Genomic DNA, 27,473 nt, shown 5'->3' on the forward strand with positions numbered 1-27,473 from the left:
CAAATAAATTAATATCTTTTATTTGTGTAATAATAAATAACAATAAGGTAAATGTCAGATGTCACTCTTTAAGATGATGATGTGAGAAAATGTTTAAAACTTTTTCATGTTATTAACATTTGACATTCAGTACTTAGGAAAACTAAATTTTTGTAATATATTGATTGTTTTCAAACATTAATTATTTTATTTATGGGGTAGTGTTCTTTAGACATTGAAGTCTAGCTTCAAACAAAAATGTCAGATCCAGAAATGTAATATGAAATGTGAGACTTAGAGCTACTCTGCTGGTTTTATGAAGTTATAGACACTGTAGTGCATCTGTGTACACATTCTAGAACACTATTGCAAAAATAGTGTGTGCGTCGTAACTGTATTTTAAAAGAGAGAGTAAGTAAAAGTAGATACTTGTCTCAAAGAACATATTTGATCCCTTATTTTTGTTTTGCAATAAGTTATAACTGCATGTTGAACTTCTTCCTGGTTTACTGCAGAAATATTGGTTGAAAGCTACAAAGCTGATTCAACACTGAAGAGTACACTCTGCTAAACACTTATAGGACCAAATGTTACGTTCTCTAGCCAAAGGTCTGGGTGTTTTATATTGAATGCTCACTGAAGGTTTATTTCTAAAGAGTTAAATAGAAATTTAAAGTAGGGTTGGAAACACAATGGTGTTTCTGCTGGGCTTCTGCAATTGCTTTGGAAGTAGTTCAGAGCAGTGCAATATGCAACTACTGGTGGCCTTTGCCCAAATTTGCAACTTACTGTCCAGGATGAGTGCTGTTCAACTGCTTCCTTTATGGGAAAGGCTAGGATTTTGCATTCGGTAGCATATTAGTTGGTAATCACTTTCTGCTTCTGCACATGATGCTTACACTCAATACTCTGGATAGTTCTCTGTACCTGTGCTTCCTGTTAGTTGTTCTAGCCACAGCTAGCCACTGACCACTCTCCATGACTACCATCAACTTCCACTCCCCTTTGCCAGTCTGTGGTTGTGCTCTGCCTGTGTTTGAATGCATGAGGGTTACAAGAGTTCTTGCAATGCTTGGATAGTTTTTAACTGACACCAATGTAGGTAGGACCCAAAAAATATTTTTGTGACAGAAGAGAACTCCAGGATGCATTCTCTTCTGCTACCTAAGGAATGACCAAAGTGGTCTGTGCCTATGTCCTTTGTTGCAAGATAATATATTTTAGAATCCAGTATCATCCTTCCATGTCCTGTGGCATATTCTCTTGGTGGTTCTTATAAAACCAAATTTTCTTTCAAATTTTCAGTGTTGTTCTTATAATATTATAGAATGTTAAGTGATTATATCTTTCACTTTTTCTGACATATTCTAGTTAGTCTTCAGACACTGCAGTGGATGACCATGAACCCATTCTTATTATTTCAGCCTTCTTATGTGGAACTTCAGGGATTGCTTCCCTTTTTTCAAAATTATATGAATTTTTTAGTGGTACTAACATAATTCATTAACTCAAAGTCTTTATTATGCGTTTTCTTGCCTTTAAAATTTAAACCGTGACTTTATTTATCAGATCTGTCATTCTGATATGCTATTCAATAGGCCCATTCAGTGAGTTCAAAGCAGAACTTGTGTTTTCAGGCTTAACTCCAACAGTATCCAGAAGATAACAAAGACCTCTCTGCAGAAGGTGACATGCAGTAGAAATTCTTTTAGCCAATCATATGGATTTTCTGTTGCTTTTATTCTCCTACTGTGTGGTTGTTTTTTGGTTTGTTTTTTTTTTTTTTTAATCCCCATATAAGGAGAGAGTGAGTTCTCAGCTTTTTCTAAAGAAAAGAAATTTATCCTAAAACTAATTTATTTTACTGAGGAACTGTGTTTAGATATCGGTTATTTCTTATTATTATGTAAAACTTGATTTTTAAGCAGAGGAGGTCATTTATTACAAAAGGCATTCCATTTATAAATTGACTGCACAATATGCTTTATTTTATTTAGTGAGTGAAATGGTTTATGTATTTCCCATTTTACTTTTCTGTCTTAGGTTCAACTATTATAAAAAAACACTTTATAGCAATAAGATTTAGGGCTTAAGGATTGCAAATGAGTGACATTGCTCAGTCTAAAGGTTGGCCAAAGTGTATTTAAATGTTTTAAAATGTCTAATACCTTTTTTAAAAGTGAAAAGAAAGTAAAAAATACTGCATGGAATGCTTTTTCCACTTCAGGTAATTCATCTTTAAAATGTTGTTTGAAGCTCATCTAAGTCTCTTGATTCCTAATTTTTTGCTTTTGTGTCAGAATTCAATGATGCCAATAGGAAACTTTTTTTTTGGATTTGTGGAATCTTCTCTATAATCCTTCAATGAAATCCTTAATAATACAAAATTATCGCTATCCATTGTCTAGAGAATACTTTTTTCCATACATGATTGTCTTTGAATATATGAAGAAAGACTTTCAGAGAGAATATTCACAGTTTTCAGATCTTCGGTATTCTGACATATGCCTCATCTATTTATTTTGACCTGCAAAGATTCAGTGATTTTCTAGGCAAACTGTGAAGTTGTGTAATATGAAAGTTGCTCAGAGAAAAACTCAATTTAAGTCATAATTTTATAAACTACATCAAAATCTTCTCTCTGATGTTCGTAGAGGCTATATGAATAAATAACAAAAGCGAATAGACAGTAGAAGATGCTGGTTGGATTACAGTTGTGATAATTTAAATATAGTTAACAACAGCAATCAATTAACATGTAATCAAGAGATGCATTTCATCCTAACTGAAAAATTGCAAAGCTAGCACATTTCACTGTTTCTTGACTACTATGCTCTCCAGGGGTCCACAAACTGATTGGTTTCTATGCAGTGCATAAATCATTGCTCTTGCTGCCAGTGAGTGTGAAGAATGAGCTGCAGGCCCCTGCAGTAAAGTCTTCCTCTAAAACAGTCAATCTTATTCCATGAAATAGTAGGCTAAACCTTAAAGTAGCTTGTTCTGCTATTAATTATTTTGTGACTCAATTAATTATGAAATAATTTAAATGTCTGCTACTACTATCCTCTTTCTAGCTCCTTATGAAGTGGCTTTTTCATTTGACGTGGGAAATGGACCTAGCGAAGTCATAGTGCAATCACGCAATTCCTTAAATGACAACCAGTGGCATTATGTGAAGGCTGAACGAAATGTCAAAGAGGCTTCCTTGCAAATAGATCAACTTCCTCAGAGATCTCACAGTGCTCCACCTGATGGACATATTCGCTTGCAACTCAACAGCCAGCTTTTTGTCGGTAGGCGCTCCACAAAATATTTCCTAATTATCATCATAAAAATAAGAAAATGCTGCGGTGAGGAGGGGAAGAAAAAGTATTGCCAACCAGATCTTTGGAAAACATTTTGTATGATGACATGAGAGACTTTGTGAAAAATCTGTGCAGATATTCACTATTTTGAGACTATAGATGTCAAACTGCCTTGGCCAATAGTTTCTCCAGGACAGGATTTCAAATCAAGTTTATTTCTTTTGAGGTTTGTTTGAAGGACCAAGGATCTGAGGATGTAGATTTGCACCCTATTTTGAGAGGATGTAATCTACTAAAGGAAGTTGTGCCATTTCTGTAATTTCAAGGGAATTTTGTTGTGTCTCTTTATCCACAGCTTCTCAGGTTGAAATACGAAAAAGCACATTAAGCATGAGAAAGTTGAAACACATTAAGTCATTTGGAAAATGCTGAAAAAGTAGAAATGGAGTAAAATAGAATTAATTAGTATTTATTTAGCTATTATAGAAAGCTATATAGAGCTATGTGTTATATCCATAGTAGTGTTCTTAATGCAATATTGACTTATTATGAATTCATAAGTCTCTGGTGTAAATATATGTTGTATATATAAGAGCATTTAAAGCTGACCCTACTTTTAAAAAGGTCTTTTTTTATGCCTGCTCTGAGAAACTCATACTAAATTAATGTAAGTTTTATTTGCTGCGGGTTGGGGAGGAATACATTTAAGGGCAATAGTGTTCTTAAACAGTAGCTACAAAAAATGTGAATGCTTATGAAAATAATTAAATAAAGAAAGAAGTCTTCTCCATTCTGATAAAAAAATGTACCTGTGCCTCAAAAGGTATCGAGAGAAGAAGATGGAGACTAGACCAAACATTAAAGAATTTTACATTTTGATTAAAAGCATAGAGGATTTCATAACAAAAAAAATATATCCAATGTATTAGTTCCAGTGGAGTTAGAAGTTTTGAGATTGGTTTATATTCACAGTAATGCACTAGATCTACTAATGGAAAGATCAGATTTCTATTTACTCTACTAGATAAACTTGTATTGCTGTTCTCTGACTTGACTTGCCACATAACTGCTATTATATGAATACCCGAAATTAGATCAGTGAAATGGTTTAATTCTATAGGTGTTTTGGAACTGTCAAATCTAAAGACTTTTAAAATTATTTAGACACTTAGTTGGTCTCTAGTTCTTCTAATCCTCCTCCTAAAAATATAATACTCTCCTGTATTAACAGTTTCACTTCCGGGTGACTTTATGGCTATTGAAAAGAGGGATTTTTTTTTTGTCAAATAATCTGGCAAATCCAAGTAAAATTATATACTCTTGTCTGTCTCTTTTATGGAGATGGACAAGACAACATAAAAACAGTTTTGACTTATCTACAGGTTAAGTTGTCTGGCTTGTTTTCTTCAGATAATGTTCAGGTGAATAATTGTACTTGAGTTGCGACTTTGTTTTGCATCTGGTGTTGTGGTCTTTTTTTTCATTCTGAAAATTCACAAAGATCTGGGATTAATTAAAGGATCTGGAAAAAAAATGAAATCTAGAGCGTCTTTGGAATGGCATTAGCAGAGGTACTCTTTACTTAAATGTCATCTTGGAAATCTAGTACCTTCCTGAGTCACCCATTACTCATTTAGTAGTGTGAAGACTGATTTCTTCAGGCTAAAACAGTCTTTACTTCTTGTGAAGAAGTAAGGAAGTTGTATACACTCTGGTTTTTCAAAACCAGAACTAAAGCCTTAAGCAGCCCTCTGAACCATAGAATCATAGACTTGTGGATTGATTAAGATTGAAAGGCACCTTAATCTAGTTCAAATTTCTTGCCATTTTAATCACAGAGATGACATGAAATTGCCACCACTAGGTCGTTTTGCTCTATTATAACTGAAAATAATGACAGCTACATCAAGATATTCCACGTAACACCAATAATTATACAAACTTTGAAACTGAAAAACTTAAAAGGGATGATCACATGGAAGCATTTATCCAAACGAGAACTGGAAATGTATGAGAATTATAGTTTACAGTCTCACACGTTGTAGAATATTTTCTGCTTTTACTTTTTAAAAGAGGACAAAGGACAAGAAACATCAGTAGGCTGTGCAACAAAGGACAAGAGAGAATGTAGGTTACACACCTTGTTAAGCAACACAGATGAATAAAATGTTAGCTATCATGAAATGAGCTAAAAATAAGGAACAGTAAAAAAAAATTAATAAACAGCTCTTATTACTCTTAGGATTGCTCTGCTTGGTAGTCAGATATAATTTGGCTGTTATTTCGCTGCATAGAGGGGAGTTAACCTTCCTATTATTGAAGAATAGACACAGCTTCCTTCTGAGACAAAGTATATCAGAACAGACACCAGCTGAGGGGTATCATACAATCATTAAGGTTGGAAAAAACCTCCAAGTTCACCAAGTTCAACCTTTGAATGAATACAACCTCATCAACTAAACCACTGCACTAAATTCCACATTCTGTTATTTCTTGAACTTTTCGAGGAGGTGAGACTTCACAACATCCCCGAGCAGCCTGTTCCAATGCTTAATCACCCTTTCCATGCAGAAATTCTCCCTGATGTCCAATATGAACATGCCCCGGCACAGTTTGAGATTATGCCCTCTCGTTCTGTCACTATTTTCCTGGGAGAAGAGGCCTACCCCATCTGGCTACACCCTCCTTTCAGGCAGTTTTAGAGAGTGATAAGGTCACCCATGAGGCCAAACAACCCCAGTTCCCTCAGCTGCCTCTCTCATTAATTACTCTCTGAACTCTTTCACCCACTCCATTCCCTGTCCCACGACAAGCTCCAGCACATCAGTGTTTTTATTGTAGTGAGGGGCCCAGGACTGGACACAGCACTCCAGGTGTGACCTCTCCAGTGCCAAGTACAGGGGGACAGTCACTGCCCTGTTCCTGCTGCCACACTATTGCTGATACAGGCCAGGATGCCTTCATCCCTGGCCACCTGGACACAGCTGGCTCACGTTGAGCTGCTGACCAGCAAGCCCAGATCCAGCAGGCAGGCTTTCCATCACTCTTCTCCAAGCCTACAGACTTGCATCAAGTTGTTTTGACCAAAATGTAGAATTGCCAAAATTCTGATATGCTGAACATCACACAACTGACCTCAGCCCCTCAGTCCAGCCAGACCAGATCCCCTAGCAGATCCTTCCCACCCTTCAGCAGATCAACACTCCCACCCAGCATAATATCATCTCCAAAGTTACTGCAGGTGCACTCATCCAAATCACCGATAAAGATGCTAGACAGAACCCTCCCTCCCCTCCCTCCCCTCCCTCCCCTCCTCCCCTCCCCCCCTCCCCCTCCCCTCCCCCCTCCCCTCCCCTCCCCTCGTTCTGTGCCTTAATAGAGTCTTCAAGGACTCTCTATAATTACTTGACAAAACAGAAATCAGATGTACTTTTAAAGCTACTTATCAATATTTTCATATGAATAAGCTTGTGTGTTGGAAGTCACAATATACTGTTCACAGGCTGTAAACTATAAAGTTTGTTTACATATCAATTATTTAAATGTTTCAAAAGCTCTTGTAAATTTATTTTCAGGTGGAACAGCATCCAGGCAGAAAGGATTTTTGGGATGTATTCGTTCATTACGGTTGAATGGAATGGCCCTTGATCTGGAAGAGAGAGCAAAGATAACACCAGGAGTTGAACCAGGCTGCCCTGGACATTGTAGCAGTTATGGTAACCTGTGCCACAATGGTGGAAAATGTAGAGAGAAATACAGTGGATTCTCCTGTGACTGCACTTTCTCAGCCTATACTGGTCCATTCTGTAAGAAAGGCAAGCATGTCTTTTGGCTTTATCAGTTATTGAAAACAAGACCATACAGTCCAGATCAAGATCTTCAAATCCCCTTAAAGATATGCTGAAATATTGCAAAATATGCACTTTACATAATGTAGGTAAATTTACTCAATATCTGTAAGTTTTGCTAAACATTTTCTTTCGGAGATAACTTCAATATATACCATTTAAGCAGGAACTATATTACCCCCTTACAGCATGAAGATGCTGAGAGGATCAGGATCTTCATGCAACTATTTTGATTATTTGATACTACAGTAAATCTAGGAACTATGTATTTGTGGTAAAGTATTTGGATTTCTGTCTTTCAAATAGTAATCTCAGAACTAAGTCTGACTTTGGAAAATAAACCAAGGAACAGAAGAACTTAAATCTACTTTTTGCTGTAAGAAAGTAAGATCTTTGCAAACAGGACTGAGGCCATTTTCTAAGTCTTTTTAGAGCAGCACTTTGGTGAAGTTATCATACTGATAGATGATGACAAGTCTGAATTTCAAAAATGAATTAATGAATGAATGAATTTCAAAATTATCTAGAAATTTTGGTGCTTGCTTATAATTCAGATTTGCAAAAATCTTGCTTCCTCCATGTATTAAATGCATTCTGCAAAGTACTAAGCAGTTTATATGCCACAACTTCATGTTACCCTAAATTAGCTCAAAACCTGCCCTGTCATCACTGCCACCACAAAAGTGAGGGACCCAAAGTCTTTGGACTTTCCATATCTAGCACTGCAGGTCTAGTGTCACTGTATGAGGAATGATGTTTTCCTCCTCTGCATCAGAAGGGACTAATGGTCACACTGTAATATTCAGCAGAGACAGACTAGCTTCTGTTGCTGAGTGTTGGGTGACCTAAATAATAACTTTTAGTCAGCTGTTTTCAAATACTGCACCAGATTACAGAAACTTCAAGAAATTTCTCCAAAGTGTGAAAGCTGTGATCCAAAGCACTAAGACATTTTCTAAGCGCAGAAATCACAGAATTACAGAAGCTCTCTATAAGTGTTTCAAACATAAGAAGAGCATAAGTAGGTTTCTATTTTCCTTTTTTTTCCTCCCACCTGACAAGTCTCTCCTACCACATATCTAATCTAAATGTTAGGATTCAAATTGCCGCACCCACTTCTTTGTAGGAGCACTATACATACGAGACAGAATATATTGTGCTTGAGGACTAGGATGATCAATAGGAAATAACCTAGAAAAAAATACACTTCTTCATGAAACAGATATTTAAGACACACATCTAAATAAGCTTTTGCCTTTGACCAGGTTGTGTCTTAAATTTCTCTGTAGTTCTAAATGCTAGTTTCATTTAAATTTGCTTTTTAGCTTTATCACAATAGTCTAGAATACATTTTATTTTCTTCTGTGATATGGCAGAAGGAAAAAACCACCAACCAAACAACAAAAAAAAGCTCTCTAGCATTATTTTGCATTATATTAAAATATTTAATTACTTTTTATTTCAGAGATCTCTGCCTATTTTTGGACTGGCACTTCTGTGACATACAACTTTCAAGAATACTACACATTAGCTAAAAATTCCAGTTCTCATGCTTCTTCTTTCTATGCTGACATGACACTGGCCAGGGAAGCAATTACATTTGCCTTTCGAACAACACGGATGCCAAGCTTACTGCTCTATGTCAGCTCCTTCTACAAGGAATACCTCTCAGTCATTCTCACCAGGAATGGTGAGTTTTCAGATTGGATGCCTGGAAACACTAATGAACATCATAACTGTTAGCTTGGATTCTCTCTGATTTCCAGGCCTGAAGCAGGAACTACATATTGTCCTATTGTTTCTTTAGATGGTATCTTTGTTTTTTAGCTGCATCAAGCAATTCTTTCCACATGAAAATCATTCCTCCTACTGTACTTTCAACTTTCTCTACTGTTTTTTAATCATGTTGTCAAAGATGTTTATTTCTGAAAATCCTTTATGAATGTTTGGGTTTTAAAGTTTGAAAATGAAAATTAAAATTTATCTGAGCTGCGTTCTATTCATGAGGCCTATTAATTGCCATCCTCAAAAGAAACCATGAAATAAAATACTTTTTAAAGTGCATTATCCATTTCCCAAATTAATCAGAGGTAATTTCATTAAATTTATTTCATAAGCTACTTACATACCTACGGAAATACATATATATATATCTATATATATATACATACCTGTAAAAATACATGTAACATTACTGATATTTCTGTGTAAGCTGAGCATTAACTATTAGTCAGATCTTTGCATTCTTTCATCTAGATCTAGGTATTTTTTCTTTAAGTAAAAAAACCCCACAGGCTGAGTTAAATTTTGAGGTTTATCTTTGCAGTCGCTGTGGTTCTGTGCTTAAGGAAGGTTCTCTGCTTTCCTAGACACATACTTGGATATAGAATAGCTGTATTATCCTCCCTGTCATGTGACACGGAACCTGTGTTGCTCATGACTGGCCTGGATCTGACATGGGCCCCAAATTCTAGAGCATGAGTAGAAAGTTGTGGTCCATCTGCAGCTGAGAAGGAATTTCTGACCAGGAAACTACATTGCCTCTGTGTTCTCCTCTGACTTTTTGTGTGATTATTTGTGTACAGATGGTATTCTGGGAGTTAACAATATGGAATGGAAAGTGATCTAGGAGTTAGTACACTGTATTCAATTTAATTTTCAAATGGTCAGAGGTTTACAGGACTCGACAGGGAAAACATTATTCAAGAATTATGAGTTATATTTGATAAGTCACAATTATGAGAGCTACCAGACTGATTCTTTCTCAGCTGAATTTTGAAAGTAATTATAAAATTTCTGCCCAAAATTTAAGTCAATAATCAAAATTGAGACAGCTTAAGACTATTTTTGCTACTATATCCTGCTTCTGACATTTCTATTACTTATTCTGTTGCCTTTAATTTCTCACTTATATCCATTTCTCATGGCTAAGTCCTTAAACAAATCAAGCATTTGTTTTGCCCTTGCAGTACCCCTGTGCAGCATGTTAGATCATATATTGCTTATCATATATTGTATAGTATCTTTCACAAAATATATCATCTATACTGCTTGTAGTGTATGTAGTGTACTAGACCTTTTCTCTCTTTATCCCTGCAGGAAGTTTACAGATTAGGTACAAGTTAGATAGCCATCAAGATCCTGATGTCTTTAGCATCAGTTTCAAAAGCATGGCCGATGGACAACCACAACATGTGAAGATTAACAGAGAGGAGGAAACGCTATTTGTAGAGGTAATTCCATTAGGGGTGGGGGAAAAAGTGGATTATCATAAAAAAGTAGACAAGCAAAATGCAGTAAATACTTGCAACAAGGCAATTACCCCCAAATAAAATGTGCCTTAATATCTCAAGTAATCAAAGCAAAGTTAACACTCTTATGATACACATTCAAAATTAATGTTAGCCAATCTCTTTCATGTTAATTTTGTTTATTTTAAAAGGCCAATATCACCTCCTAATTTTATATGAAAATGCAAGTAATTGTTTGATGGGTGAATTTTCAAAATTTGGTAAATGTGTGTGACTGCTGTTGTTTGTTTTGGGTCTTGCATTTTCAGATTTTTTAGTTAAATTATGCATTAAACTACAGTACAAATATTTTACCACACAGATAATAATGTACATCTTTTAAAATTTTTCTTTGGTCTCTTTTACATCATCAAAGGAATGTGGCTATTAAGGAAGATATTTTTTACTATTTTTGTGGAAAATTCATGATAAAATAGAAACATTTCTTTTGCTAATGGTTGATATTAACATGCAAAAAGTCTTTTTTAATATAATTTTAAATTCAAAATACCTGCATACATATGTTATAATTTAGTATTTTGAAGCTAGAACTTGACTAATGGTACTTGGCTTGAAGTTGCTCTAGAGGTACCCTGAGAGGCAGAATATTTACAATATAATATTTGATCTTTATGAAATTAAATACTGAGTGCCTTTCTAAAATGAAAAGAGACTTTTTCATATTATTAAAGGTTTGCTCTTTTTTACTCATCCTAGAGGTGAAAAAGAAAGAATCAGGCAAATCGCTAAGATAAATAAAGGCTTATTAAGTGGGATGCTTAAGAATATCAGTTATAATCAGTGATCTAAGGAAGCTAATAATCTATTTCCTGATGAGTTTTTATGCTATAAATAACAAATGCTTCCCTCAGACCGTCTTGTTTTTAGCCTTGATCTTACTTGCTTTTTAAAAAATATTGACTACTATTCCATTATTTTACTTTGTTCCTCACTCTATCATTCTGTAGGTTAACCAGAATGAAAGAATGAAGTTTATTCTGTCTTCAGGCACAGAATTCAATGCAATCAAGTCTCTCACACTTGGGAAGATTTTAGGTAAGTGGAACACCACAGCACTTTCTAAAACTACAGGGTTTTCTAAAATAAGGATCAAACGTCATCATGAGGCGTGAAAAAAACCAACACAAATGTCACTGAAAGACTGTTGTTGTGGATTTACTTAGACACAGAGTCACAATCAAGGTAGAAACTTCAGTCTTGTGGAAATACAGATATAATCACAAATAAGTGCTTCCTGAAAAGATGATCAAGTGGGTTCCATTAAAAATAATTGTACATTTCTCTCTCATTTTGCAATCAAGCATTAAGAAACACCACTTTGTTTTCTATTCTGGATAAAAACCAAAGCAAATTGAAGTAATATACAAAGATGATATAATACTATTAATCACATATTGTACTTGAAAAACTTCCTGTGATTAGATTTTGATGTAAACAGTGAAGAATATGGTAATGTAAGTAAAATCTTTGTTGGAGATTCTTTGTCTAGTGATGATTCTTCAAAATATGTCTGTTTCTCTTAAGTAATCATCAAAATGAAATTTACTGATCTACAATCACCATTTCTTAAAAGAAAATAGCAATAGCCTGGGCTGAAATTCTCAAGACCTTGTTATTTTCATACCTTTCATTTTGGCAATGATAGAGGAATATTTGGTGTTGGTGCAAATTTAAAGGGTATTTCTCTTTTCTCTAAAGTGATTTCATAGAATCACAGAAAATTTTGGGTTGAACAGGACGTAAAAGGTCATCTAGTTCCAACCCCCCTGCAGTGTGCTAGAACAGCTTCGTCCAGACCAGGTCATTCAAAGCCTCATCCACTGGCCTTGAACACTTCCCATGAGAGCATGCACTGCTTTCCTGGGCAATCTGTTCCAGCGTCTCTCTCCCACACAGCATAGAATTTCTTCCTTATTTCCAGGTTAAATCTACAGCTGTTGAGTTTAAAGTCATTCCTTTCTGTCCTATTACTACATGCACATGTAAAATGTCACGCCAGCTTTCTTGTAGCCTCCTTTAGGTACTGTAAGACTGCTATAAAATCACCTTGGGGACTTCTCCAGGCTTGAACATCCCCAACTCTCTCAGTCTTTCTTTATAGGGGAGCTGCTCCAGTACTTTGATCATCTTCGCAGTCCTTCTAGATTTGCTCTAGCAAGTCCATGTCTTTCCTGTCTGGGACCCCAGAGCTGGATGCATGGTTCCAGGTGGGGTCTCAGCAGAGCAGACGAGAGGCACAGAGTCATTTCCCTTGACCTGCTGGCCACAATGCTTTGGATGCAGCCTGGAATCATAGAATGGCCTGGATTGGAAGGGACCTTAAAGATCACTTCATTCCAACCCCCTATAATAGGAAGGAACAACTTCCACTAGACCAGGTTTCTCAGAGCTGCATCCAACCTGGCCCTGAACAGTCCCTGAATACCAATGGCTTTTGGGCTGCAAGTGCACATTTCTGGCTCATGTTATGCTTCTTGTCCACCAACATCCCCAAGCCCATCTCCTCAAGGCTGCTCTCAATCCATTCACCCCCCACCCCAGTCTGTATTGATACTGGGGGTTGCGCAGATGCAGGTGCATAACTCTGCACTTGCCATTGTTGAATTTTATGAGATTCACTTGGTCCCAGTCCTCAAACCTGTCAGTGTCCCTCTAGGTGGCATTCTCAGATGTGTCAACTGAACAGTTCAGTTTAGTGTCATCCACAGAGTTCCTTCAGATGCACTCAATCCTGCTCTTGGTGCCTTTAGAGAAGATGTTGAACAGAAATAGTGCTGGCCCAGAGGAGCACCACCTGTCACCAATCCCTATTTAGACATTGAGCTGTTGCATGCAAATGTTTGGATAAGAAGATCCAGTTAATTCTTTATCTGTCAAACAGGTAGTTGTTATTCTCAATTATGAGAGTGTTATCTAGAAAAGGTAGAATAATAATTTTAAATATATAATAAAATTCATAGAGTGATAGTTATTTTTATGAGAACAATTACCAAATGCTAAATAGCTTAAAATGTATTAAAGAAATTCAGAAACCATGTTTATAGATCATAAAAAAAATCTTAATTATTGTTTAGTTATTTTAGGAGAATCTCAGTGTAGCTGATTTTTTTTCTTACTGTAAAACTATGTCCCTCTAAAACAAACAGAAATATGTACTTTTGAAATGTAAATTTTATATATAAATCTCACACTCCAAAAGAGAACTGGTGTCTAGATATGCACAGAAAATGAAAAAGAGAATGATCACTTATGCATAACTTTAAAGCAATATTAGCTGAAATATAAAATGCTACAAGAAAATATTACAAATATTTCCGGACTTTACAATATGATCATAAAACGGAATCAGGAATGTATAATATTTGAAGTGTAGTAGTTTATTGCAGTCACAGTCACATAAGGTTAATACCACAGTGACCAGTACAGAATGAAATCTTCTATCTTTGTTATAAAATATCATATCAAAACTTTTATCTGTTTGCTTAAAAATGCATTTGATTAAATCTATGGAAATGTACACTTTTGGATAAATAGTCTATTGGTCTTTTGACCAGGACCAATATTGTCTCTTCTAAAGAGCCATACAGTTACAAAAATTCAGAGGTGGGATTTTCTTCAGTTATATGATGGCTTTGCAATGACACAGCAGTTCAAAGCAAAGAGTTATAATGACCTGGGGGGCAGTCAGCCCAATTTGTCTCAGAATCTGTACTGAAGAAAACATGTTTCTCCCCATTTCAAAGGAGTTACTATTTCTCTTAGAAATCTGATTGCTTTAGGTTCTGATTCCTGTGAAGTACTATCTAGAGACTGAAGAAGACTTCACAAAGGCAGCGAAAAAAAGTAATGAATGTTTATTGAAGTGAAGAGGTCTATCATAAGGAGTTAACAAAATATGAGATCATGTATTTCGTGTACATGAAAATGTTGTTCAAGAAAACCACACAAGGAAACTTTTTTTTTTTTTTTAATAATTATCTTCAGTTGGAGAAGCACTTTTCTAAGCTCTTCTGCATTTGAACATGACAGTTTTTTTGTTCAAACAAAACTTGTGCAGAATCTCCTGCTCTAGCTGCATCCCTGTGAGTCTATGGGACCTGAGGGGATTCAAGCAGTAATACTGAAAAAGCTGGCTGATGTCACTGCTAGGCCTCTCTCTGTGGTTTTTGAATTATGGAATCTGGTCAAGTTCCAGTTGATGGGAAGCTCACTGATGTTGTCCCAGGTTTCAACATAAGGGTATATAAGACTGACCCAGGGAGTCAGGCCCATCAGTCTCACTTCAGTGCCTGGTATAATTATGGAGAAGATTATTCTAGAAGGCATTGAAAACAGCTGAAGGACAATGTAGTCATTAGTCATAGCCAGTACAGGTCCATGAGAGGAAAGTCTTGCTTATCAAACCAAATTTCTATTTATGACAAATTTCTATTTATGACATTATGTTGTCATAATGTTATGACAACATTAACATTCTTCATTAATCAAGGGAAGCCGGTTGACTTAATCCTTTTCAGTAAATCTTTTGAAGCTGTCTCTCACAGGATCCTTCACGACAAAATGTCTAGCCCACAGTTGGATAAACACATCATGTGGTGGGTGAGCAGCTAGCTAACAGGTCAAGTGCAAAGGGTTACAGTGAATGGGGTGACATCACCTGTCACAGGTGGGGCTCTACCAGGCTCCATCCTCAGCCCTCTGCTCTTTAACATCTTCATAAATGACTTGGATGCAGGACTTGAAGGTACAGTAAGTTTGACAATGATACTAAATTAAAAGGAACTATTGACTCCCTTGAAGGCAGAGAGGCCCTGCAGAGAGACAGCAACAAATTAGAGGACTGGGCAGTTGCCAACTGTATGAAGTTTCACAAAGACAGGTTCCAGAGTCTGTAGCTGTATGTAAGGACATAAAGGGAAATGAGATGCTGGAAAGCAGCACTGCAGAGAGGGACCTGAGTGTCCTGGTCAATGGCATGTTGAACATGAGCCAGCAGTGCCCTGGCAGCCAGAAGGGCCAGCCCTGTCCTGGGGAGCATCAGGCACAGCATTGCCAACCGGGAAAGGGAGGGGATTGCACTGGGATGGCCTCACTTCAAGGTGCGCAGTTTTTGATGATGTAATATAAGACATAAAGCTATTAGAAGACATCACAGTTCTTGTCGTAAAATATTCTGATAGGAGCTGTATGTCTGCTGACTTTCTGCTTGACTACTTCATAAAGATAAATGGTTGAAGCAGAGTTAGAGTTACTGTGTTTTGCTTTTGAGGGATTTTTTTGTTTTGTTTTTTTTTTAAGACAATGTAAGTGGAGTAATTTTGTCTATGGTAAACTTGGGTACTCTCAGCAAATGAATTGCTAATAAGATACTTAATATCCTGGTTTTGAAAGAGAGGTGTCTGCTAAGGAAGGCAGGAGCCTCCTTGGAATGGAAAATGTAAACCCCCTCCCGCTGAATTATTATAATTTTGAAATTAAGAGGCTCTCGGGCAAAGAGATGAGGATAGGAATAACATTTCTTTACTGGTGTGTATGCTAAAGCAAACAAGCAGCCACGGCTGCGGCACCGACACCAAACAGGACCCGGGGCCCAGTCCCGGCCTGCTCGGCCCTTTCCCTCTGCTGCAGTTCCGGGCACGGCCAGCAGGGGCGCTGCTGCTCCCGGGGGCGGGGCGGCTGCGGCGATTCCCCCGCGCCTGCAGGGGGCGCTGTGGCGCGGGCCGGGGAGCGCGCGGTGATGGCGGCTCGGCCCGGACGGGAAGGGAGGGAGGGAGGAGAGGCTTCGCCTCACAGCCCTGGGGCAGCCGATCGCAGCAGGACTCTGAGGAGCACCAAGTGGCAGCAGTGGCCACTTCTTTTGTTTTCTTAAGTACCCAGCCGTTAATGTGTCCTAGCAACTTATGGGAAAAAACTGTGTAAGTAAAAAGTAACAAAAGGAAATAAACCCAATCCCCAACACTTAAGGCTGCATAACTTCAGTTTACTGTAACATACAATAAACAACCTGTGAGTGTTTTTGCGTGCCACTTTCAGTCACTTAAATTTTACTTTAGGAGGAACTTACCTAATCCAATATAAAGCCTTACTTTATCCAGCAATATTTTCTAGTTAGGGAGTCAAGTGAAATCAAAGGATTCCTTTATTTCCTTTCCTATTATATGTAGTTTAGTAAAGGATTGGTATAGGAACTAAAAAATAATAGAAACCACTCTCCTCTTGAGGTTTTCAATCTGACTCATATTTAGAGGTATATATTTTTATCACAGGGGGTTTGTGAAAATGTTTTCTTGCCACTTCATTGTTAATCTTCTTCTTAAAATATCCCGTCCTAGCAGATCCTTCAGTGCATAGAGGCAGATATTGAAAACAGCTGCAAAGAAAGCAGAGACAGTTAAACAGCCAGTATCTTACGTAATCCATCAGTGTAGGTGAGCAGACTTTTGTCTGACACCCTTCTATCTCATAGTCCATCATCACTGCAATAAGCAGAGATTAATTGAAGAAAATGCTACTCTGCTATTTTGCAATATTCTACCTGAACACATTATCTCATTTTTCTCTATTAACCTAAATTTTATTGAGGAGTGCGCTGTAAAACATAGTTATTATGGTGGTTATTGTAAAGGTCACAAGTTCATTTGTGGGTTCTGTGACATGTTGGAAGTGAATATTAATAAGATGAAATTCCTTTCTTATTTACTAATTTACTTCCTTTATGAGTTCTCCTTTTATAACTAGTACTTCTAGAGTTTTTGCTTAAGTTAGAACTGTCAGAGTAAATAAGCTGTTTGTTTTCTGTATCAAAAGTGGTGCTTTAGTGAGCATTACTGGTGAATTAACAGAGTTCTAACATGCAAAGTACTTTTCACATGGATTTAGAAAGGTAACTCAAGAGAAAAAAGAGAAAAAGTGAGGAGATACCTTCTTTCTTTTTTTTTCCTCCACTTTGTGGTATCAATAATGGTACCACATTTTAAAATGCATAGTAAATTGAAACACTATTCATTTTTAAAAATTTCACAGAAAATATCTTGATGGATTTCCAGGATGGGATGATCTGAGATCTTCAGGGTTTTTGCTTTGACAGACTTAATGGTGCTGAAATGGAGTAGATATATGAGTCTATAGAATGAATATGTTCCAAAAATGTTTATTTATGAGAAGAAATCCAATAAAATGCATTTTTCTGGAATTCATTCTTCAGTCTTATATTTTTGCAGAATGAAAAATTGTTGCGTTTGAATTTAAATACTTTATTTACAATAGAAACTTTCTGCTTTGGAACTTCTGCTAAGAATTTAAAAGCATTTCCCTCAGCAAATTAGCAACTGTCATCTGTCCAAAAGAAAGGGGGAGGTGTGAATGTATCTGACTGTCTTTTCATTAAAGTCAGACAAGAAGGAGATTCAGTGAATCTACATATGTTGCTGCAACTCAAATATACTCAGAGGAACACAGGTTAATTATTCATTTATTCTTCTGACACTTTATTTTGTACATTTGCACTATGATTAATTGTGTTCTGTTCCTTTTGATTAACAGAAAACAGTGATGTAGATGAGGAGACTATGAAGGCAAACTCTCAGGGGTTTGTTGGCTGTCTATCTTCAGTGCAGTTCAACCACATTGCTCCTTTGAAGGCTGCACTGCACCACAGCAGCTCAGCCCCTGTCATTGTAAAAGGGCGTTTCACTGAATCCAGCTGTGGTACTTTAACTGGAGCTGACTCAACATCAAGTGAAACAACCCATTCATTTGCAGGTAGCCTATGGTTATTACTTGTTCTGATCTCTGAAGCAAAATCCAAATAGAATGCTCATGACCTGAATCACAACTGACTTTTTATTTTTCCATGCGGGTTAACATCTCAGGAGCAGTTTGTAAATAATTCTCTTTTATATGTACTTACTTTCTTTTCTCTAACCTTTCTCTTTTCATCTGAATGTTTACATTTTTCTTTTTATCTCTGCAAAGTGTCATCTACATTGATGTTCTATGCATGCTTACTGACCCATACTACTGCTACTGTATCATATTGTAAATGAAGTGTGACTGTGAGAATTTCTTTAAAAAAGTCTTCTATTTGTCTGTCATTTTCTTTTTTTCTTCTTTTTTTTTTTCTGCTGCAGATCACTCTGGACCAATAGATGAGGGAAAGCCCTTAGCTAATGCAATCAGAAGTGACTCTGCAATTATTGGAGGTAATAGGGACTGTAACAAATCCACAGGAAATTTGTCTTTCTAACTTGAATCTGTCAGTGATGAATTGAAGTCAGTTTAGTTTTGTGTGCATACAGAAACAAGTGAAAGCTCTTCATTTTACTACAGTTGGTAGACAGGAGTCAAGCATTGTTTTAAGATGCAATTGATCACACTCTTCTTATTACATAAATTTATGCTGGGTTGCTATATATTGAAACATTCTGATGAAAAACAGGGTAGTAAGGACAGAATTCCAACCTGCATAATAGTGTTGTCTACTACTTTAAAAAGTGCTTGGATTTCTTGTGAAAAAAACATATATTTAAGAAAGAAACATCATTTCTTCTTGACTTTGCCAAAAAATTACCTTTTGCTACAAAGTCATGTTTAAAATCTTCTTTAATAAATCTGAACAAGAAAGACTTTTTCTTGAGAATATGAGGTGTCACTGCTTGGATCAATCCTCTGACAGTCTGAGGAAATTTCATCCTGGTTTCCTGTTTGGAAGGCAATGTTCTCTTGGAAAGACTCACTTGTGTTGATTTACAGCTTAAAATGCATGTTAAAATAATAATAATAAAAATAATTACAGTTGGTTTGAAATACAATTTCTTCTTCATTTTCTTCCAATTTCTTTTGGACATTTTTATCAGGCTAAAATAGAACTACAAATGACCATTCATAAATTTTTTTTCAAAATACTTTTTTTTTTTTTTTATCAGAGGAATAGAGGAAGAACCATGTAGAATTCAGTTACATCTGAAGTGAATATGGTGATAATCCCTTTATTGTTCATGCCTGTCAGATAAAATTTACAACAGATGTGTGTGCTTAAGGTACAGGACTGATAAAGGAACCTGGTGTACAGGTTGCATCACTATGCCTTTCTGGATGATTGCCCATCTCATGTGAATCCTGTACGAAGGATCCATCTCATATGGATACCCACATGAAATCTACCAGTTCTGTCTCTTTAGCAAAAATGAGAAGTACTCAAATGAGCCTCAATAGGAGCAGTTTGGGATTGGGGACCCTCATTAGAAACTCCACTCATTTTACCAGTATTGAAATATGTACTTGTCTCTGTCAGTTCAAATTTTCTTTCAAGGCATAGTGTCTTCTCCTGTGACAATCATCCTCTGTGAGAATTTCTAGGAGTATTTCTTCTTTTGGGAGGAACTGAGGAAATAAAACTTGAAGATGATGTTTTGGCAGTATAATTCTTTTTCAAATTGCATAGATACTTTGGCAGAAAGGGCAGTGGGCCTCTGTCATTTAAATTCTGAAAATATTTACTTTCTGAGAGTTTTTAAAGCCTCATAGACAAAGGAAATAATGGAATTTAGTAGAACAAAACTGTCCAGGCTTTTCATTCAAGTTAAAATTGTTTAGGTCTATGAACGGTTGAGTTAGGATAAGAACCTCTAGTCACTTTTGTCTTCCATTTATACAGTGATACCTGCTATGGTCACTGCATGCAAAAGTGCACTGCATGACCAGTGATCTTTAAGAGAGTAGTACCCAAGATACTAAAATGAGATCATTAAGCCTAGAAGCTTCTCTGCTTGTAAAGTGATACTTATTGTATCTCTTTGGTGATTTTGTACACACCAAATTAGAATTGTACCATTGATTTCAAGGAAGGTAAGAATTTAAAAATATGTTTTCTGAGTTTTTTGCAAGTCTAGCTTTGTCAAAACTTGCTTTACTGTTTCAAAGGATTAATATTTTTTTATATAAGTATCTGTACATAAAGATCACTGTGTACTAGATTACTTAGTGTGGGTGGGATTTTTAAGTGTGCTAACAGCAAAGCATTTTTTTTAACTTCAAGCTATAATAGGTACAATCCTTTTAAGATAATAATAACGATTCAATTTTTTATTAAAACATTTGAGAATTTGGCACTCAAAATTTTTCTGCTGCCTGTGTTTGTTTGAAAGTCAAAACAAAGCAATCTGTGCAACATTAAGTAACATCTAAACACCCTTAAATGAGTATAGCTAAGAAGGGTATCAGTTCAGCTACTTCAGACAAAACAAGTTTATAGAAAAGTCCTTAAAGAGAGCATCCACTGTGATTGAAATAAAAGAATTACTGTTGTAGTTAATTTAAATAAGAACAGGGTTTATTTAGATTGCAAAGTCCATCTCAGAAAAGGATCTACTGAATTAAAACCTTTATATTTCTACAATTCTGCTCATAGTAGAGATCAAGAAAATAGGCATGTACCGAATTTTGGATGCTCTGATTTATGTACAGTGCTAAGAGACTAGGTATTTTTATTTTTCTTGCAGTGGTGACCAAGTTGTGCAACAGACTGTCCCTTTGTCTACTGAGGCACTGCATTATAACTGTTTCCTAGACTGCTTAGTGTTCTCTCCATCCCAACAGCCTAGTCCTATTTTCTGCCTCTGACAAATACGATCCATTTCTCTTCTGTTTCACATCTCCTCAAATTCCTCTCCTACCCATCTTCTAACTCATGAAGCTGAAGTCCTAAGACCATTATGACTGGTCTTATGAATGAGGAAGAGAGGAGATGGGCTGGCAGTCTGTAAGGTCTTGCTTATCTCTGTGAGAAGTATCTCACCTTACTGTTCCTTATCTGCAGTGGCTTGAGTTTGCAAACCAGCAGAGATCTAGGGCCTGATAGTGAAGGAGAAAAAGAAACCCTCTTATTGAAAATAAGGCCCCTAGTGGTTTTCCATCAAATAATTTCAGAAATTATAATGATCTGTGGATTTTATATTATTATTAATAGGGTGCAAAATTTCAAAACAATCACTATGAAACTTATACTAGAGTGCTCTTTCTGATTTGAAAGCAGCAATGTCCTCATTTCTCAGGCTTTCCTGTAAGCCCTTCCATTATGTGATGTAGTCATTCCTTCTTCGTCCTGCTCTCTGGCTTACGTGTTATTATTTGTCTGTCCTTTCTCATTACTTTTTTTCTCTTTTCTTCTTGTAGGTGTGATAGCAGTTGTTATATTCATCCTGCTTTGCATCACAGCCATAGCCATACGCATTTATAAAAAAAAAGGCATATACTCAAAAAATGAGGCAAAAGGATCTGAAAATGAAGACAGTGCTGAATCTGCATTGAAAAGTGAGCTCAGCATGCAAAACACAGCCAATGAAAATCAAAAGGAATACTTCTTCTGATTGTCATTAATGATTTAATCTAATATAATGATGTGACAGTCTGACTTTCTTGCTAAGCCAGGGGGCTCTCACTGGGCAGAAGATGTTCTTGCACACTACTCTAAATGCAATGGATTTGAGACTTACTATACTTGATATGTTCAGTCTCAGTGATTGCTGTAGCGGGCCTCTTTAAATTACATGCATTCCTTAGCTATTATACCGTAAATGCATTTTATGTAACAGTGAATTAGATATTGTAACCAATTTCATTGTTGGTAGTTTCCGACTGTTCTAATGTGACCTTCTACAAATGAAGTTTAATGTACACACTGAATATGATTTTTGAATGGGAAAATTGTTATGAATTTATTCCTATCCTTTTCTTTAAAATTTGATTGATGATTTTTTTTGTTCAAGGTGAAAGGTAAATTAATACTTTGTGTTACTAAAGAAATTCTGCTGTGCTGCATTATGGTGATCCATCTTACTTCCTCAAACTGAAAATGCCTTTTGAGCTGCTGTTGGCTGGTGTCAGCATCTGCTTGTGAGCCATGGCATTTGATGTCCAGAACAAACCGTATTTTTTAACCCTGGGATATGACTGATATCTTCATTATCCCTTCCTTTTGTCGGGCTTAGCAGAACTGAAGAGTGTACAGTGGGTTGAAATATTTTAAAATCTCTTTTTCAGTAGATTTTCACATATGGTCAGGTGATGGCACCAAGAGACTCATGCACATTCTGGGCATTTTGAATAAAACAGGGAGGAAAAGGCAAGACCTTTGCTTAGAAAGATAACTAAAAGACTATCAATAGTTAATTTATCAAGAGTGAAAACACCAAAAGATGGTCAAGGTTACTGTCCCTGGAAATTAGTGATGATGCTTCTGTCAAGAAGTAATGCTCAGTGCACTAACTGGGTTGTATTCTCTGAAACTGTTGTATCTATGATTTGCTCCAGGCCTCAAGTCTAATTTTTTTCAATGTTATAGAAATTATACAGGGAATACATGAACACTTTCATTCTGCACTCTTAATAGTACCTGCAATACCTTTGTGATAAAAAGTCTGATTACACCACTCAAAATTAAAAAGGTGCTTACTATGCTGAGAGAGTAAATGAAAGCTATTTATATTGTACAAACAAATTGTTAGATATGAAGGCTAGGTTTAAGTTGTCTAAAAAGAAGATTGTAAGCTCACTTCAGACACCATAGGTTATCTGAAATACCCATGTGGCCTGATGTGAATGTCATAGATTCTACAGAAGGTATGTGTCTTTTGGTAGAAGGCATTATAAATGGCATTAGATGACAATATTTAGGTAACTGACCCACACAAACCATTTTTCAGTTTTCCCTAGTGAGATGACTGGGTGTCTGGAGCTTGGATCTGAGAAAACAAACAAGATTTCTGTGACCTTGTAAACTTGAGTTTGAAATTTAAATATCTTCCAGAATTTATTTATATCTACTCCCTTTGAAAGCAATGAGAACAGTCATTGTTTTTCTATTCAAAGAATCAAAACTAGACCCTAGATTGTGCAGTTTAGAAAATGTTTATCATAGGTGCCCAATAACATTATAAAGATATGGAAAACTGATATGGTATGCCAAAACCCTTAATATGTAAATTTCTTTACATAGATAGTAATTGTAAATATAAATGTCCAGCAGATGTTTTCATTTAAAACTTACTTTCTTCCATCAGTCTTTACTTTCTTTTTTCAGAATTCTACCATTCCTTTCTCCTTCCTTCTATACAGATTTACTTAATTTTTAGGAAAAATCATTTCCTTTTTTTGGGTGCCTGGATGCTCTGCAACCATAAATTGTTCAGATTAACATGTAGTGCTTTCTTGTTTTCATTTTTGCAATTCTGTTTGCATCTCTGATAGATTAATCAGGCTGAGGACCCAGGATCAAGAGCTGTATCCATGTTGTGGATTTCAGACAGTTTGCTTCATGTTAAGAGGTCACCTTTAGGAAGGCTAGAGTACTGAACTATTCTTAATAAAATATGATGAAAATATCTTGTTTGTGGATGGGGAGTGGTGGAGGTGAAAGCCTCACGTGAGCCATGACAAGAAGACTTTGAATTATTAAGTTTACTAGTCTGAACCTTCTCATCTACTTACTTTGAAGTGAAAATTATGACTCCTTTTTGAGGCTGTGACCTAATTTGCATTAAATTCAAGAGGAGCCCTCCCATGGACTTCTCTGCAACCAAAGCCTCTGCATTTCAGGAGATTTTCCCTTTCTGCTATAGACATGTAGGTATCCACCTCTTAGTGCCACTTATATCAACAGAGTCACCTGCAGGGTGTGTCCCAGTCAACTCTATTTTTTGTCGTTGTGGGATGTAGTAACAATGTGGGACAAAACCTATAAGATGATTATTATAGTACACCAAAGCAGATATTCTGATTGAATAATAAAAGACAGGTTGTCTTTTATCTTAACTCTCACATGAGAGTTGCTCATATAAACCTAAGAAAGCTTAAATTTTACCCACAACAAGACAAGTTGGAAGAATGTAAACCTAACTTTTCAATCACTTGCCCTTAGTTTTATTGCCTTGCAAAGTTTTATTGTGTGTCTTTCCTTACTTTATTTTGTTCCAAATGAATACTTTCTTTCCCTATTCCTCAGAATTTTTAAAAGGAACAGGAAGGGGAAAGCTTAATAAAATCCCTATTTCACTAGATAAAAAGGCGGAGGAGGATAAAAAAATGCCTGTATGAGTGGCACATTATCTCATTCAAAGACTTATTTTAAGGCATTTTATTTTGTGAGGGATTCTAAGAGGGAAAAGATATATGGATTTTGTTGAATGAACATCTGTAGATTTGTAGAATAAGTCAGTTACGTCTCCCTGAAGATGCAAATGCCCATTTTCATCCGTAGGAACAGTGATCACATGTTTGTCACCTTAATCTAAAATATACATGTTTGAAATCAATGAAGCAGCATTTTTCATTACTTGCTGCATTTCTATGGGGATAAAAAAATGGTGGCACCGAAGTGCGCTAAAATGTCATGGAACATTGTGCTGTCCCTTTTTGATTCTCTATTCCATTGTGTGATTTTCACCTCACTGTTAATAAAGACTTTTTAAAATAAAGTGAGGAAAATATTTTTTAAAAGAATTTGTATTAAAAAGTTTAAAATTGACAACAATATACTGATTTTTTTTCCAACAGTAAATATATGTAGAAGTGCACATAATATATTGGTGAGTGTGGTTATTTGTAGATACTTTGGAGCACTAATGTGACAAATTTGCTATGCATTGACACATTTTCCATGGGAAATATATTTTTTCTTAAGTACATTAGAAAATAAATAGCATCATGTATGTTGGTACATTTTTAAAGCTTTGTGTGAGCTCTAGCTATAAAGACTTATTTATGTACTCAACATTTAGCATATAAATATGATTTATTTAGGTTTTGGGAAAACATTTTCCAATACATCCACTGTTGTGTAAATGAAGAATATGTTATAAAACAAGTGCACAACTTAACATGAAATGTAGTCACAGTCAAAATAAATTTACAATATTGTTATTCATGGCAGCAATGTACAAGAAAAAAGGCATGTCAAAGACAAAATTTCTTTAAGGAATCACCTGAACAAATTCAGAACATGCAACTATTGCAACTTAGCAGGGAATTGATAAGAAACTATCATTTTGAAATAAAATTAGTTACTTTTAGAAGCAATTGTAGTTGTTTACACTCAAGGCAGAGATATAGTTGCATAAGTGTGTGATGCTACAGGAAAAGAATGTTCTTTGTAACAGAAAAAATATTTCCAGAGTCAGAAAACCTAATTCTGAAAAAGCTTGTGCCTTAGCTTCTGAGTGCAATGCACATTCTCTGGAGTAAATATGCAGAAACGTGACATAATTTTTTGCAGATTGAGCACCTAATTCTGCAGCTGAAAGTATGGTAATTCCTTAGTGTTCCTGAACATTTAATGAGATTGTGCATTATCAAATGCACAAGAAGAAAAGTAAAAAATCTTTCAAAAATTAGTGTTGACTGAAAAGATACACGTGTAAATGTATGGAAGTAGTTTCAGTGTTGTTTTTGTTTTCAGTGCGAACAACAACATGCTTAAAAGAATACAGATCAGAAAGGATGTACCCTTTAAACTTCCTCTGTTTGGAACCTTCTCCTGAGGCCTTTTGGCAGTGGTGGTAAGAGAAGGGTTTAATGAGTTTGAGTACAGAAATTCTCAGGCTGCTAATTTGAGAAACAGAAACAAAACCACAAAGGTGTTCCATAGACTGTGCTTTGCTAAGAAGTCATGCTGATCTTTATTCTTGAAGGACCGTCTGAAAAGTAATTTTTGAGCTGGCACAAAAACTTTTAAAAACTGGCACTACTCTTTGGATACATTCCCCAAACCTCTTAATCTTTGCTCTTCCCATTTCTTAGAAAGGAATCAGACATCACAATATCATTGCAAAGAGATGGATGCTCTTATATCAAATACTGACATAAAATCTCACTTAAATTTATATGAATTTCTGATGCATGATGAAATGTTGATGTTTCTAACATTTTGTATAAATAGCATTGAATAAATCATTCCTAAAATGTTTATTAAATAGAATGGTAAATCCACAGTAAAAATCAACTTTAGCCTATGAGGAAACGTGTGTGCACACACATGCACACACACATGCATGTAGATAGGCTATGAAGTCAGTGAGAAGATTCTTTAAATTTTATAATTTCCTTTATATTATGTCAAATATTGAAGAAACGCCAAGAGTGCAGAACCATCCTCCCCACACTCCCTCTGTTTGGAAATATTAAAACTATTTCAAGAAATAGTTGAGATTTTCAGAGGTTTTTCAAGGGGGCAAAAAATAAGATCTTGAAGTCTCTTCAAGGACTGTAAGAGGTAGACAACCAGACTTCTGGTAAAAAAGGTTGCAGCATTCCTCACATACAGACAAGGATTTTTTAAAATTGTTTTTTATTTACATCTAGGGCTTGTGAAATTATTTGACTGATATCAAAATAAATTTCATACACACATACATAAATCACTACATTGATCATCATATTTTAACTGCTATGTACTATGTGTGCTAAAAAAGTTCTAACTCATTAGTAATCCCTGACCCAGCTAATATGTCTTTTACCAATTCAGTTGAAGTGTACTTCTCCTAGTCAGTCACCTGATTTTATTTAGCACCAGGGCTCATGCCTTTAGATTAGGTGAGAGAGTGGACATCAACTATATCTGCAGAAGAGAAACAGATACTCAAAATCATTCTGAAGTCCAAGAAAATTGACAATAAGTTGTCAATGAGTTGAACTGGATTTCATCACTGTGAATTTGTCATCAGGAACCTAGTGATAACAACATAAAAAGAAATATTAAAATAATGCTTATATTCTTCTACAAACCAGCTGATAACAGATAGGGCCTGGTAGTCTTTATATGTTACACGTTTTAGCACAGCACAATAGTTTTGTCTTTAGCTTGCTGATACATGCAAGAACTTAATGCAAGTACAATGCAAAGTTTTTGGAGTCTGTGAGCTGATGGTTTATTTTTCTCGAAAGCAACAGTGCCTTGCAAGCAATTTATAAGGCCAATGTTCATTTACCTAAAAGCAGCCATCACAAAGTCTGGATTAAAACCAGGAAATCTGCAGGAC

The 27,473-nt window shown here is 35.9% G+C and overlaps 1 protein-coding gene across 1 annotated transcript in view; it reads left to right on the forward strand.

Annotated features, from left to right (window-relative positions):
* Positions 1–27,271, forward strand: part of LOC115915305 (contactin-associated protein-like 4) — a 208,091-nt gene extending 180,820 nt beyond the window's left edge. Inside the window, exons 17-24 of the mRNA XM_030968639.1 lie at positions 3,054–3,272; positions 6,860–7,099; positions 8,598–8,822; positions 10,232–10,365; positions 11,391–11,478; positions 17,986–18,204; positions 18,573–18,644; positions 21,616–27,271. Coding sequence (XP_030824499.1) covers positions 3,054–3,272; positions 6,860–7,099; positions 8,598–8,822; positions 10,232–10,365; positions 11,391–11,478; positions 17,986–18,204; positions 18,573–18,644; positions 21,616–21,809 — 1,391 coding nt within the window. The 3' untranslated portion in view covers positions 21,810–27,271. The remainder of the gene's footprint in view (positions 1–3,053; positions 3,273–6,859; positions 7,100–8,597; positions 8,823–10,231; positions 10,366–11,390; positions 11,479–17,985; positions 18,205–18,572; positions 18,645–21,615) is intronic.
* Positions 27,272–27,473: the final 202 nt, after the last annotated feature.

The sequence above is a fragment of the Camarhynchus parvulus genome, chromosome Z (genome assembly GCF_901933205.1).
Source record: "Camarhynchus parvulus chromosome Z, STF_HiC, whole genome shotgun sequence".
Classification (NCBI taxonomy): domain Eukaryota; kingdom Metazoa; phylum Chordata; class Aves; order Passeriformes; family Thraupidae; genus Camarhynchus; species Camarhynchus parvulus.